The sequence below is a fragment of the Ctenocephalides felis genome, unplaced genomic scaffold (assembly GCF_003426905.1).
Source record: "Ctenocephalides felis isolate EL2017-DRISC unplaced genomic scaffold, ASM342690v1 CF-g0.4_SCAFFOLD_03570, whole genome shotgun sequence".
In the NCBI taxonomy this organism is placed as follows: Eukaryota; Metazoa; Arthropoda; class Insecta; order Siphonaptera; family Pulicidae; genus Ctenocephalides; species Ctenocephalides felis.
The window spans coordinates 9,329,919-9,346,288 of NW_020539724.1; the positions used below are offsets into that span (position 1 = coordinate 9,329,919).

Sequence of the window (16,370 nt, forward strand, 5' to 3'; positions counted from 1 at the left end):
ATATTCAAATTTACCTGTACTATATTTTCATGCATCAAAAATGAATAAACGAATGTAAAAAATTCCATTACATAAACCGAGTATAATACTCAAAATTATCCTAAAACCAAATTTAGTATTTCATAAGATAATTAGCATCTAACTAAACTATTTATTTCCTTGAATAAATATTTAATAAAAAATCTTAGATAATATCATGTCTTTCGTAAAGTGCTACAATTCGATTATTGTGCGTTACCTTATACTAATACTCCATTATTGCTCATTTCGATAAATAATCTAAAATCTATATTTTAAAATTCTAATAAATTACTTATGCAAAACTTCGATTTTATTAAATAGAATCTAAATTTTAAACTCAGGTCTTATACCTATTTTAAACAAATAAAAAACTTTATATAGCTAAATATTAGTCTCGATAAAAATCTACTGTCATTTTCTGTTCCCTAAATAGAAAAATATCAATTGTACGATATAATTTTGCGATGATTTTTAGTAGAATCGACGACAAAATATATATTGATTAGCACAGCAAGATCAAGGAAACTTATTTAAAAAAACCTACATTAAAAACAAATGTGGTCATCTATTTGTTTGTGGAGTCTACTAAAATTTTGATCAAGCTGTGTAACTTATAGAAGAACCGAACTATCAATTATCGCCTAATGAATTATGATAAATACCTGTACAAAACTAATTATATTGATTTCTTTATCTACTTACGCTAATTACTTATTGACCAAACCATTTAATTTTCCTTTTGATCAGGAGGTGCACAAGTTGGTATTGCATTCGACCATTTACCATTCCTCAAACATCTCAACATCCTGGCACCTCTCAATTGCAAACCAGGATCGCAGGTAAAGGTAACAGTTTCACCTAAGGAAATAAATATTACTAAAAATATAAATAGGTGCAAAACAAATAAGTATTTACCTATCCTGTAATAAAATTTCACTGAAGACATCCTTCCACTGATAGCAGTTCCTGGATATGAACAAGCCTGGACGCATTGCGGTACCGGACCTGACCATCTTCCACTTTCTTGACAGGCTATTATAGGTTGTCCTTGCATCATGAATTCAGGATTGCAGTTGAATTGAACCACGTCTCCAGCTTTATAAGGACCTGTACCTTGGGCATAACCGTGCAGAGGAGAACCAGGATTTTCACATTGAACTTCTGAGGAAAAGAATCAATACACCCCAAACTGTTTTCTCCCAATTGTTTTCATATTTTATCAACTTACCGACACATATTGGAAATGGTTGAGACCATTCGCCTCCTGGTAAGCAGGCTGCTTCCTGTGGTCCGCGGATTCCGTATCCTGCAGGACATGAAAACAAAGCACTGCCGCCAACTTCTCGGGATAAAACAGAAACTCGAGGAGAAGACGCGTTGGTTGGTATCATTGGTACTTCTCCACATTCTGTGCCTGTACCAATAAATTGATAAATATTTTTTATTCACATATGATGAAATATTTCATTGCAATATGGATACGTAGCCACTCTTAAAACCGGCAAAAGAATTATTTATTTTATGCATAATATTTCATAAACAAGTTGCTAGAATGATTTCAACATTGTCAAAATTCCTAATCGGCATAATTGAATTATACACAGGAAAAGCTTTAGAATGCCTAATTAGTCACATCGTAAATTAAACAATAAAAAATTATTTACTGCATATTTTTTATAATACATCATCAATTTTGTTACAATGAAGGTAAAAAAAATAATTCATAAAATGATATTTGTAAATATAATTGATGTCTAATAATTAAAATTTATTAATACATTATTGCTACTCAAGAGTTATTCCTGCACTAATATTAATTATTCTTGTGTACAATTATATTACACAACTGAAATTGCAAATCGAATATGCTATAAAATTTTATAGTAATGTTTATAGAGGAGCTTACTTCAATCAAAACATCTTAATTAATGCAATTATGTGTTATTACTTCTGTTGATTACAAATACAAATGATTACGGATCAATCAGCCGCGAAGAACTCGGGTAATAAAAAGTTATATCAATCCGATATTATTGTTTCTGCAATGCAGTTTCTTAATAATTTATTAAATGGTTCTGCAAGGTTTGTAATAAATAGCTCATTTGAATTAAATTTAAATCAGAAGAATTTTATATATATGCTAGCTGACCCGGCAAACGCTTAGATTCTAAACAATTTCTAGAGAATCAAAAAAATTAATACTTTTAGTGTATAAGAATGTGTTGCTTGAATGCTATATTTAATGAGGTGTTATAAAAGCAATAAACCCCATTAGTTTGACTATATTCTGTCAATACAATCAAGCTGGAAGTTTTATACACTTTCTATAGAAAACATGGTATAATCCAATCCAAGTCCTTCTTGGTCTTTCGACATATTGATTACGTTTCAAGTTTTTCAGATTTTTTTTAGATTCTGAATTTTGTGTATAACTGTAAATAATATTACTGAGCTCATACAAAATTTTCAAATTTCTGCGAGGAGAGATAGAAAATGAATTAAGTATTTCTTCTTTGACCTACTTTTTGAAAAGTTTCAAATAACATTCGATGAATTAAAGTAAATTTAATAAAAAGTATATATGTAGAGCAAGGCGAGGCACAAAAGGTTCAATTTGACTTTGAGTAAATATTAACTATATTATAATAATCAAACCGATTATATCACAACAAATAGCACATTTCAAACAAACAATTATCTGACTACGTTCAGTAAAACTCCAGCTTCTTCATCATTGTAGAGATGTGCTTGTTTGATGTCTTTCAAAAATTTTTTTTCTAGACCTTTTTACCCTATAAACAGGGTAACTTGGAACGGCCAGATGGCAAATAGGTTTAATGTCTTATTTTAATTTTGAAGTTATTTAACAAAATAATTACACTTTTAACTAATGCTAAAAATCTACCAACGGAAGAAAATAATTTTATTATGGATTTTTAAAGATTACCGTTTATCTCCCCCATTTCAAAGATTACCGTCTTCAAATCAAGATTATAGCTGGTTATACATCTTTTTTTGTCTTCTTTCAAATATTGTTGTTAAACAATGCTCAACTTTACTGATTTTTAACACATTGGTGGTGGATCTTTTTAACCCCGGACCTTCATATATTACTATCTATTTTTCGATAAATTCTGGGATATTATAACTGGAAAAATGTTATTCGACAAAATATTTTTTTTATCGATACAAGATTTAGGTTCTGAATTTAAATAACATAAATAAAAAATAATATGACCTAAAAAATGTTTTATAAATACCAATGAGTATATTATTATACAAATGAGATCTTTCAGAGCACCGTGTTTGAGAAAAAATATGCCAAAAAGTGCATTTTCATATTAACATAAAAAAGTTTATATTTTGAGTTTCTAGTTGTGCTAACGCTTATTCATCTATCAAAAACGCTTGACCTTTTACGTATTAGCCACCGTCAATTGTTTTATTTAAATTACGCCCCTACAAAAATTTTCAAATTAAAAATGTAAAGTTTCATTTTGAAATAATATTTCACCTTTCCGACAACTTACTAAATAGTACAAATTTTTCAAGACTAAGACTGGCCAAATCGGTTTAGCCGTTTTCGAGTTTTGCCGAATGATTTGATCGAGAGCTCCATTTTTATATATATATAATATATATATATATATATATATATATATATATATATAGTGTGTGTATGTATGAAGCGAATAATGAGTTAATTAAACCGCCTTATGTTCCCGAGATTTTTTTTTATTAATTTCTGCAGTAGGTACTCACTTTCGCAGACGGGAAACGGCGCACTCCAGTTTCCGCTCGGCAGGCAAGTCAATTCGGAAGCGCCGATCATCGTGTTTCCGTTTGTACAAGATAATTGAAGTTTGGTTCCCATTCTCGTAGCCGCCGTGTTGATGGCAACTCCTCTTCTTGTTGGCATCACGGGACAGTGGACAGCCTTAAGAAACAGACAAAAATAAGAATAAACAAGATTTATAAATTCTTCTATAACAACTCACTTTAACAACTATTTCCACGGAATGAGTGTGCCTCGCAGGCGTAACGCAAGTAAATAACCCGGAATCATCTCGAGCCGCATGATAGATACTTAAACGATATTCTAATTGAGCGTCTCGACCAGGATCCGTCGACCATCCTTCTGGATATTTCCTGAACAAGAGATTAAACAGTTAGACAAATAATTATCAAGCTTCCATATTTCTATATACCTGTATTCATGACTGACGGTCCACTTGGGATTACCAAAACGTCTCATCCATAAACACTCCATGTGCAAAATTGTCCCAGGATAGACTATTAATCGACCGTCATTGGACTGGGCGATTGGTCCTAGTTGGTGTCGGAAGAGGATCGTTGGTGGCTTCTCCACTACGATAAAAAATAATATTATATAATAAAAATAATATAGAGTTTATAGATTGTCTACTATTATTATTATTTACTGGCATAATCATTTTCCTGGTTCAGTCCAAAACAAGCAGGTTTCTGTCCATCCCATTCTCCAGCTCCAATGCATCTCCGTCTGCTACTGCCTATCATAGCGTATTTACCTATATCAACGCATCTACAAGAAAATTAATAGTAAGTGGAATAAAATTACAATAAATTACTTTACAACATTACTAAATTACCTTGATACAAGAACCGATCCCGGAGCAAATTCTACAACTTCATCGCGAATTTCTTGATCATTATAGAAAGACACTACGTGTGGCTCATTATTGCGGAAAACACAAGAGCCATTACTCAAGACTGGCGTGTGGTCTATTTTATCATCTCCATCTTAATTGAATTATTAACAAATAAATATATTGGGCATAAATTTTAATATTGAACAACATGATTTATAATTATTTTACCGCAATTGAGAGATCTGCCAACCCAACTACCATCTTCGCAAACTATTCGCCAAGTAGTGCGTTCTCCTAAAACGCTGGCTATACAGTTAAAAGTCATTTCAGTACCAGCTGGGTAAGCATTGGCTGCACTTTCTTCGTCCAAGGGTTCACCATCCCTGATAAAAAAATTTAAGAAATAACATAAGAAAACAACTAATCATCAACATCGATTTTGGCTAATTATTTCTACCTATATATGACTGATCCCTGCACTCGAGCTGGTGGTCCACAAGGTCGTCCATCGGTTTCTCCAAAAACGTTCATTTCACCGCCTTTTACAATGTCTGAACCTCCTAAAAATTCATCTGGAATATCTTTGGCAATTTCTGGAAGACGACATTGTATTGTAGCTGGTGTTAAAGCAGCGTAGTCACAGCTCAAGGTAATTGGATTTGAAGAATTTCCTGAAAAAATATTAGTAATAAAATTCTAATAATATAAATATATAATTAATAATAATTATTGACTTCAATATACCAATTTTATATATTTATCCTTTTCTAGTTATTTAAGAATCCATTATTTCAAATAACTGAGATGCATCACAAATATTTTATTATAATTATACAATAATTAAAATATTTTAAATATTTTAAAGTCGTGATAAATGCGATTGTTGTCAAAAATTTTAAAGTTATGAAATTATTATTTTTATTAAATTACAAAAACTCTATTATACTTGAAAACATCTAGACAAGGAAAAATATTCAATTTATTATATTCAAAACAATCAAAGTACATAAAAAGTTACAATACATTTGAAATACGCAATCAAGTAATATATTTTAATAAAATGTTAAAAATTAGGTCCATGACCCCACTCTCTGGCCATCATAAGAAGTGTCTTTGCCCGAAGTTTTGGTCCAATCAGAGGATGAACTTGCATTAGAAAACACAACGACCAACTAAATAATTTAACAGTATTAAATTGTATAAAATATGAAAGTAATATAATATTTAAAATAATAATATTCCATACTTTTACATAATAAAAGAGTACGACTTAGTTATGGGTACCATTGGTTTCTTCAAATTTTGATTTGATGAATAGATTGAAGATTTTTAGAGAAATAAAAGTACAATTACAATTTTCATGGAAATATATAAAATTAATCACACAAATAGTGAATTTGAAATTTGATTTTATAACATAAAGAAGTTGAATAGTGAATCTTACAATAACCAACAGCAGAATGGCGCCATTAAGAATATCACATAGTACACCCTAAAAATATAATTTATGTAATATTTGAAATTTATGTACTTAATTATTTAAAATATAACTTACTCTTGGTTTTCACATCTTGTAACACAAGGAACCAAAAAAACAAAAAATAAAAAGAAACAACTAATAATAATTATCGGAGTATAATCGAAAATCTCGTTTACATCCACAACTTTCACACTGGAAAATCTGAAAGTTTCTGGGATCGTGGTAACATTAATTAAACTTGTCGTCTGTTCAAAAATATCATTGTAATCATCATAATCGTCATCCTCTATATTTTTTTTATAATTTGCGATATGTTCCAATGCGCTTGTTGTTCGTTCAAATATATTATTTACTGAAATTTCCGTTGAAGATAATGTTCGTTCAAAAATATTATTAATTGTCGTATTCATGGCTTTTAGATTAATTTTGCAAAATAATTCAAATGTCAATTTGTAATTGTTTTGTTTTTCTCTGAACTTTTTGCACAAATATGATTAAGTTCAATATTATAAGTAAAAGATTGTAGGCATGCAAACAGAGTAAAAGCAAAGTAAACGATTCATATTTTTTACTTTTGTATCTAACCTTCACAGTGTACTGTCACAGATGATCCATGTGCTATTGTCAATCCTGCTCTGTATCCGCCCATATACTGGGCATTTGGTGCAACTGGTAATTGACATGGTCCAGGTATACATTCTGGTAGACTAGACACGGTCCAATCACCATGCCAACATCTCATATTATTAGGACCCTGAAGTTAAGGATTATATTATATTATGATTATATATTGTTTCTTGCTTAGAATATACATACTTGTGTGCTAAATCCTGTTTCGCATGAAAATTCAACAACTTGTCCATTACCAACTTCTTCATTGGGTTGAAGAACTGTCCAGTTCCCCAAAGTAGAAGAACCAGCAGTTGAAAGCGAGTAGATGCCATAAGGCGTAGTCGGTACAATACAGGGTACTAAAAAAATTCAAATTGCTGATTGAAGAAATGCTGTTTTTCTTGCTGGTTATTTAGAAATATTTTTTATCACTTACAAATTAAGCACATGGGCTTGGCAGGTTTCCAACGGCCCCTGACACACTTAGCAGTGGCGTCTGCTGGTTTAATATTCAAGCCGTAGCCTTTACCACAAGCCATACGAACCACCGTACCCGTGCTGTATGGAATACTGGGATCTCGTCCAGTTCGAACAATTTCAATATTTACATACGGTTCTGACGATAATGCCTACAAAGCAATCAAATTTTAGTACAAGGCTACGTAAATTCTAATTAATAATTGTTTAAATATCGTACCTCACAAGGTCCTTTACTTTTCGGCTTTTTTGTAACAGATTCTTCCCTACCATCAGGATGAACAGTTAGTGATGTTTGGTTTGCTCCGCCTCCTTGCCTCCTGTTACTTCTCTTACCATCTTCTTTATGAGAAGTACCTCTATAACTTTCGCGTTGAAGCGCTCTTTCCATCCTCGAAGGCACAAAATCCATTATTGACTGATGTGACCCTGGTTTTGGCCTTTGTTGACCGTTTCCTCTATCTTGATGCGAGGGACCTTCGCCTTTCGATATATGACCTGACCGTCGTTTTAAATTTCTATTATTCCTTAAAAAAATATCAGAAACCAAAGATTTTGATAAATCTGAATGTCGATGAGTGTCTCTGCGTTTTCTCTGTGTAACTTCATTAGATTCTGCATTTTCTTGGGCAAGTGGTTTTTTGAAAAGTCCGTTTTTCATTGCTAAGTATTTCATGTAAAGAACTCGCCGTCGTCTACTGACGAGGGATCGTCTCTTTCTACTCCAACGCAAACGTGGATGCTGACCAGGAAGGCAACTAAAACGCAAATTTAAATGTTGAATGAATTTTTCACACAAAATTATTTTAAAATTACCTTGGTAATTCTTTTGGACTCCAATTTCCTCCGATGCATGTAGCTCCTGGAGGTCCTCTTTCGCTTAGTACATATCCTTTATCACAATCGTACATGATTTGCTTATTATTGATGACCTATAATATTATAATACATTAAAATAGTTTTTGAAATATCTCTTGTAAATAATGTTCTCACCTTTCGTACGTAAGGCCTGTAGTCATACAAGCCCATGTTACCAACCAGCAAAACTTTGCCATTTTCTATATATCCAGGGAATGGGCAGTATACTGAAATTTATTAAATAAAATTAATAATCTCATACAAATAATTTTCTTTTAAATAAAAATTACCTTCTTGGCACGTAGGAGGTTCACCGGTCCAATTACCAAAAGAGCATACAAGTTCAAAGGGTGGATCTGTATTTCCTTTAAGTTGGAACCCATCTTTGCATTGAAAACGCGCTTTCATGCCATGGTCCATTTTTGGAGCTATCACCATACCATTCTTAGGTGCTTTAGGCATATGTTTACACCTAAAAACAAAAAATAATTTTAGTCAATTTTTATTTAAATTACATTAAAAACTTTTTTTAGTTTTTTACCTGGCTGGAACGCATCGTGGTATGAGTGTCCAGGTTCCATTATTACAAGTTACAGGAGCTAACCCGGCTTGTGGAAATTCGTAATTAGCATCACATTCTACAGTTAGGCCTTCTCCATGGGACACCACAATTGAAGAACTAACTGTTGAATCAGTGCTAACCGCAGTTGTAACATTGTCTGCTATAGATAAGACTACTCTTCCTTGGTCAACTTGAGGAACTACACACGGGGCTAAGGGAAAATAATAGATAATAAAAATATTAGTAAAAATAATTGTTTATAGAAAACTTTTGTATATTATTTTGAGGTTTTTTACTATGAAAATATATCGCTTTAATAACGTTCAGGGGGAGTTTTGTTTTCTGATTTAAAACAATTTGGGAATAGTATATATAGCCGTCACGTATATGATTTATAACTACCTAGGCATTGTGGCAGAGGGTATCGCCATTTCCCATCTATTTGACAGACAGATGAAGTGTGTCCTTGCAGTAACATGTTTTCGTGACAACGAAATATAACGCTCGCACCCAAACCAGTACCGGCTTCGATATTTTCGATCCAGCCGTTGTGCAAATTGCCTGGGTGGCCGCAATTAATTTCTGGAAAGGAAAAAATAATATTTTCATATGTCTATTCATATTTATGGTAGTGTAACTTAAGAAGTTATTTTCTATTTCATTTATCCTTTACCTTTACATTGAGGTAATATCCCAGACCACTTTTTGTCGGCCCCACATCGCCTGGATCCCTCACCAACAAGAGTGTATCCGTACTTGCATTCGTAACTCACAACGGAATTGTAGGCGCAAGAAGTGTATACAGCTTTTCCATTTCTGGGAGATTCAGGCGGAGCACATTGCACCGCAGTAACCACTATCCAATATAATTTATTTAAACTTTTTTTTTTAAATTAAATAAAATCTCTAATAAAATTAATCTGTTAAAAATTCTAAATAAAATTAACCTGTGAAAACCTGCTCTATTTCTACTTTGCCCACTCAAAATATTATAAATGTCGATCAACTAAAAGTTGGGCCCGAGACAAAGCAAATTTATACAAGGATACATTCTAAGACTATAAATTTTTAAATTTCAAAATCGATTTCAGATTTTATCTGGCCATCGGACAGAAAATGTGGTCAAAAGGTTAAAAACCTACTCAGATTACAAATTTAGTCTCAAACCATTAAATCGACTTGAACGTGGAGACAACATAAAATTAGGAAGTCAGACTTTCTGGCAAAAACAAACTTCTCCTTTGAGAATATAACAAAAAAAATCGAAGAAACCTGGACCCTTGAGATGACTTCTAAAAAGCAACGGTAAAAAACTAATTACTCTTCAGAATATACATATATAAAAATATTTCTATATTAAGTTCTGCTGATTTAAAAAGAATTATGATATAAATATTATATCCAGAGTTGAAAAAATAATAGCTTAACAAAACGTTGTGCTAATTCACTAATATTTATATGTGTACAATTTTAATTTATTATCTATATTTTATGTCTCTTTACTAAATAGTATGAATAGCACAACATTTAGCTAAAGCATCTCTTAAAGTTTAAACTTAAAACGTAAATGAAACAATTAATCGTTTTTTGATAGATTTATTTCGATTATATGATATAACATTTTTAATTGTATCATAATCATTTTAATATTTTATTTAAAAATAATAAAAGTGACATTGAATCTAATACAGTTTATAGTAGAGCGACAATGACAGAACAGTTCTGCAAAAATTACGATACTGTTTGGTATTTAATATCAATTTTCATATAAGAAATGATTTATTGATAAATTGATAGTTATTATTAAATTTGCAAGTAGAAATCAAACAGTATGTTTCAAAATTTTTGCAAATATCGCGTTCTATTCAAAACGACTACTTTAACAAAGTTTTATTCTATCTTTCTAAGGATGCTTAAAATGTTGTGCTATTCTAAACTATTTTTTCACAACCTAATGATATAGACTAGAACCTATTGAGAATAAACCTAATTAGGAATGTTGGTATATGAATGTTTGTTAATACAAATTTTGCTCTCGTGTAATAAATTATCCATTTTCATTAGACAGACTCGATTTAAACTTCTTCCTAAAATAGAATATATATCAAGAGAACAACATTAAATATTTTATATTGATATAGTTCAAATTTCTAATATGTTAGAAATTTAATTCTAACGGATATGCAGTATTGAAGTATGAATTTGAACATACGTATATATATATATATATATATATATATATATATATATATATTCAGTAAGCTACAACAGTTCAGTGAATTAATTTTATAAATTCTACTACGTGCAGAATTATGTTTTCGGGAATATCTGTTCAACATATATGCAGCACTAATTTTCATATTAAGCCAATAATTTCCAGAATAATAAAGTAAAAGTTTTAAAACAAATAATAAAGTATTCTGGATCAACATATTTTTATCTTCAAATCTCGATTAAATTCTTAATGCAAAAAAAATATTCATTCGCTACATATACCAGCTTTGCATTTTAAATGTAGCAAATTGCACGCAATTATTGTCCGACAACATTTCTTTTTTTTTGCACAGGGTAGGTACATAAATAGAAAATCAATCTAATTTGTAAAAGCATCTAGTATTATATTAACAAAGCTTTAATCAGATATCCAGAAATTATTTCATAATTGGAAGAGAAGTAAATTCAAAATTTTGTTGTAAACTTATATTTAATAATATGTTTTATATATAAAATGTTGAACCACAAGAATTCACAATAACTATTATATTCAAAAATTACAAAACCTTGCATAAGGCTTTAAATTTAAAATTGAAAAATTGTATATTAACCATATCAAAAAAAAATTTTCGAACAAAAGCCATGTTACCTATTAAGCAAAAAAAATTGCTTGCCCTAAATGTTTCATAAATACAACCTATTTAAGCAAATTGATTGCATGCATGTAAATATATTGAATGTAATTGTGTTTTCACACGAAACAAGTAATCGCATGTTGTGATTGATGCTTCATATAAAGCATTTTTCATCAACGCAAAGCCATGTGGTTAAAAAAATACATTAGCAATTTTTTTTGTTACCTTTATAAAGCACTCTGTTAACAAAACTTAACTATAACTAAAAACAATTTACAAGAATTTCAAATAAGGCTGAAGAAAGAGAAGCTTAAAATAATACTCATATCACATAAAAATTGGATAGAAGGGCTTTATGAGAAAAATCTCGGTTAGTAAAAGTAGGCTATGAAGTTAAAAAAAGATGAACATGAATATTAGGGTGGTCCTTAATATAGACATTTTCGAATTTCCTTGCTCCCAAGGGCTCAAATAGTTCCAAATTGATAAAAAACAATTCTTTGAAAGTTTTAGCTCTTAATATTAACTTTTAGATAGTGCGCAATTCAATCAAACTTCGTATGGAAATAGCATAAAAAAAATTTTGAAAATTAAAAAAAAATTTTTTTTAGGTCTAACTCAGCGACAAATGAATTAAAAGTGAAAATTCGTGTCATTTTTTATTGAAAATTCGACGCTCTGCAAAATTTTTGAAAATTTTTCATGCTATTTCCATACAAAACTTTGATTCAATTGCGCTCTATCTAGAAGACAATTTTAAGAGCTAAAACTTTCAGATAATTGTTTTTTATCAATTTGGAACCATTTAAGCCCTTGGGAGCAAGAAAATTGGAAAATATCCATATTAAGGACCACCCTAATAAATATAGAATATATTTTTATCAAAGGATATTGGGTTACAACTTTCAGAAGTTAATAATGAAGTAAATTACATAACCCAGCGGGATTACAGCATCAAACATTAAGGGGCACAACTAGTGTGAAATTTTCAAAAAATCGAATTTTCAATTTTTCCATATTTCAATAGGTTATACCTTTAAAAATAACATACCAAAATTTTAAATCGATATCTTAAATAGTTTTTGAGTCACATCCATTTAAAGAGTATATATATAGTATATAGTATAACGATCATTTTATCTTTGCTGCAGGGATTACTCAAAAACAAATGATCCGATCACTATAATTTTTTTTACATGTTCTATATATAGTTCTTCGTAAAATGAACTATCGATTTTTTGATCGGATCAAAAATCGAATTTTGACAGTCCAAAAACGACCAAAATTTTGGGTAAAATTCGACTTTTAAAAAAAAAACGCCGTCATTTTATCAATTTTTGTTTTTTATTCCTTTATCGTGGTTCATTTTACAGACAAAATTATCTAGTTTAACGAAATTTTTTATTTTAATTTCATCCACGTAGAAGGCCGGAATCGCTGCAGCAGTGAAAGGCCTTTTTTTGTCGCGCCGTTGGAGATCGACGATAACTTAAAAAATATTTTTTTTCTTTAATCAAAAATTTTACTGTGTATTCTCAAAACATGTATAAATATATTCCTAAAATTTTGAAATGATTGATGAAGTAGTTTTTTTAATATAAATTTCCAAAAATCACCTTTTTTTAGGAGGTTACACTAGTTGTGCCCCTTAAAATGTTAACTGTTTTTTATATTGTTAGCACTCTCTACTCATTGTTTTATCTAACAGATTGCAAGATAAATTGAATTCAAAAAAATCACCAGTAAATCGAGTAGAAAAATTTATATTTACAAATAACGCAATATAAACCTGAATACACTTATGTGTTGTATTAGAAAATTGAACAAATACATTCAAAAAATTTTACCCATCAAAAAAAAATTATTACCCAGGTGATGTGATATGAGTATAATTTTTATACAAAAGCAATAAGGGATCGTTCAAGCATTACGTAAGCAGATTTATTACAATTATTTACCGCCCCCATCCCCCTTGTCAGCAAAAGCAAGCAAAACTCTCACCCCTACACCCCATGCTTACGTAAACATTTTGCAATTAATGCAAAAAAATAAAAATACTACCTATGACGTAATCATCATCCAGGCTCCCCTGCCCCCCATGTCAACCCAAGATAAGCAAATCAACAATCCCACCGCCCCCTATAGTGCTTACGTAATACTTGAACGGACCCTAAATTAAAATATTAATCCTTTACCAATCCGTGCTGGACATCGGCAAATCGGTGGTATTGTACTTACAGACGCACATCGGCAGGTCTTTGGGCGCCCAAGATCCGTCGGCCTGGCAGAATCTCTCCTCCTTACCGACTAATTCGAAGCCTTCCGCGCAGTGGTAGATGACCCGGCAGCCGTACGTGTAGCACTCCCCCGCGTGCCAGCCGTGCGCTGGGTCGGCGGGCGGTCCGCAAGTCCTTGCTTCAGGATATCGAAAAATATTATTGGTCATGGGAAAATATTAAGTGATAATGAAGATAATATATATATATATATATATATATATATATATTCAATGGGTTTGAATATGTATATCCTGGGTTTTTTTAATATATTGTTTCATTGTTTTGTTTCTTTTCCGAACAGTAAATCCAATAATAAAAAACAATTTGTTTTTTGAAGATGTTTAATAACGACGTTTCGGAACTAGGTACGTTCCATCATCAGGTTTATTCTGTAATAATTATATATCCATATCACTAATATTTTTTGTTATAAACACTCGATTTTTGGAAGATATTTGTAGATGTTACGACTACACAAGACTTAAACACACTAGTGTGTTCTTGACTCAGTGGGGTTTAAGTCTTGTGTAGTCGTAACATCTACAAATATCTTCCAAAAAATCGAGTGTTTTTAACAAAACATATAGTGATATGGATATATAAATTATTACAGAATAAACCTGATGATGGAACGTACCTAGTTCCGAAACATCGTTATTAAACATCTTCAAAAAACAAATTGTTTTTTATTATTGGATTATCTGTTCGGAAAAAAACAATCAATATATTGAAAAAATCCAGGACTTATCTATTGAATATATATATATATATATATTCATATATATATATATATATATATATATATACATATATAACTTTTGTGACCGTAACTTCTCCTAAACGTCTGGACTTTATTTTATTTTGTAAGATTAAGTTGGTGCGGGAGTGATTTAGATCCCATACAATCCGATAAATTTTACAATGTTATATGGATTCTATACTTATAGAAAAATTTCAAATATATGTAATATTTATTTAAGATTTATACAGATATTCTTATATTCTTGAATAAGCTTCTTGATTATCTCACTATCCTCGAAAATTTGCTTCGATTTCAGGTTTTTCAAGCATGATATAATATTATTCAGATTCAAGGTATAAAAATAAGGTAAAAGTTAGGAACATACTTTAAATGTACGCAAAAATTGCAAAAGTACTTATACAAAATTAACCGATTCACTTATATTATTTTGCTCTTTTATATAATGCAAAGTAAGAAAATGATAAAGCACGTTTAGTCTATTACAAAGCTCTATATATAGAGACGTAAATGTTAAAAATAGCTAAATGCATCAGATAAGTGATAAAAATATACATGTTATAAAAATAATTTCTTGAAACTACATGAGTTAGTATTAAATTATTTCATACTCTGACATATACTCAAATTGTTAAGTCAAGTGAGACGATTAGACATTTTTTTGCAGAAAACGTACATATATATTACATTTTTTCATTTTTGTGTTTATTAAATCTGGCTTTTTACGATTGTATAAATAAATTCATGACTAGAACTTCAGAAATACCAAATTTTGAACAACAAGTATCAGATATGTAATTTCAATCGTCAATTTATTTTCTTTGAATTTCAAAAAAATTGATTTGTAAGCTGATGTCCTTATAGTCAAATACCGTATGTCCAAGTTGGCTTAATAAGGGTTTTATATAAGCAAATTTTATTGTGCGTATCAAGTTTTGATTTTCGCCTGTGGATATCTCCTACTCGTCTCTTATTTGACGTCATTAATTAGCATTATAGAAATATTTAGGGGATAACTCTAGTGTAAATTTTTCATTATTACAAATACTAGACAACCACAAAAATATCAATATTAATAAAATCCCCTAACTTTTTTTTAAATCAAACTTACAGTATCTACACCGCCAGAGAGTACTTCAAATTCTACATGTTACGTACTACATAATGGTACATACGTTACAAAAATCGATTTTTCTGAGAAAATTTTCCTATTAAATTATCTCTTGTATTTCTAACTTTATGACTGTTTGTCTATTTTGAACAACAAAATCATGCAGGTAGTTAAAATGTAATTAAAGAAGAAGAATAAAATCTTTTATCAAGTATCACTAATGCATGTCGATCTAAACTACTAAATACTGAATATTGAAATTCGCACATACTGTATAAATCTTACCACCAAAACGGGATGTAAATCACTCCCGTTCTACTTTAATTAAGAAAAACTACTATCTTCCATTAATCTAAGAAACATCCTCCTCCTCCGGGCGATACTCACGTTCGCAAGAGATGTCGGGACCGTACCAGGACGCTTTTCCGTCTATCGCCAAACACTTGGCGCGCGGAAATCCGTTGGTGGCGTAGCCCATGTGGCAATGGTACTGCACGGTGGAGTCCAGATCGAAGGTGGCCTGCTCAGGCAGAGCAGAATGACGAGCGTGCTCGATTGTTGGAGGCGTCAGGCAATAAACTGACAAGACAGATATGGAAAAGTCAGCGGGGCCAGGTAATGCAATTCAGTGGAAGCAGATTGACGTGTGTTTCGCCTCTGGTAAAGGATTCAAGGAGGGGGAGGTGAAGGATTTATGATTTATATAAAAAAAGTACGCGGAGAGATTTAG

At 30.9% G+C, this 16,370-nt stretch overlaps 1 protein-coding gene across 1 annotated transcript in view; it reads right to left on the minus strand.

Moving 5' to 3' along the window:
• Positions 1 to 584: 584 nt before the first annotated feature.
• The window catches only part of LOC113383178 (CUB and sushi domain-containing protein 1-like), a 17,589-nt gene continuing 1,803 nt past the window's right edge, over positions 585 to 16,370 (minus strand). Inside the window, exons 2-23 of the mRNA XM_026621423.1 lie at positions 16,028 to 16,219; positions 13,729 to 13,905; positions 9,315 to 9,497; positions 9,044 to 9,223; positions 8,621 to 8,852; positions 8,370 to 8,551; positions 8,215 to 8,306; positions 8,038 to 8,153; positions 7,442 to 7,979; positions 7,181 to 7,373; positions 6,949 to 7,103; positions 6,718 to 6,886; positions 5,110 to 5,323; positions 4,881 to 5,035; positions 4,653 to 4,803; positions 4,464 to 4,585; positions 4,230 to 4,389; positions 4,020 to 4,170; positions 3,784 to 3,958; positions 1,250 to 1,435; positions 937 to 1,182; positions 585 to 879 (exon numbers count right to left, since the gene is read on the minus strand). Of these exons, the coding sequence (XP_026477208.1) occupies positions 749 to 879; positions 937 to 1,182; positions 1,250 to 1,435; positions 3,784 to 3,958; positions 4,020 to 4,170; positions 4,230 to 4,389; positions 4,464 to 4,585; positions 4,653 to 4,803; positions 4,881 to 5,035; positions 5,110 to 5,323; positions 6,718 to 6,886; positions 6,949 to 7,103; positions 7,181 to 7,373; positions 7,442 to 7,979; positions 8,038 to 8,153; positions 8,215 to 8,306; positions 8,370 to 8,551; positions 8,621 to 8,852; positions 9,044 to 9,223; positions 9,315 to 9,497; positions 13,729 to 13,905; positions 16,028 to 16,219 (4,100 nt within the window). The 3' untranslated portion in view covers positions 585 to 748. The remainder of the gene's footprint in view (positions 880 to 936; positions 1,183 to 1,249; positions 1,436 to 3,783; positions 3,959 to 4,019; positions 4,171 to 4,229; positions 4,390 to 4,463; positions 4,586 to 4,652; positions 4,804 to 4,880; positions 5,036 to 5,109; positions 5,324 to 6,717; positions 6,887 to 6,948; positions 7,104 to 7,180; positions 7,374 to 7,441; positions 7,980 to 8,037; positions 8,154 to 8,214; positions 8,307 to 8,369; positions 8,552 to 8,620; positions 8,853 to 9,043; positions 9,224 to 9,314; positions 9,498 to 13,728; positions 13,906 to 16,027; positions 16,220 to 16,370) is intronic.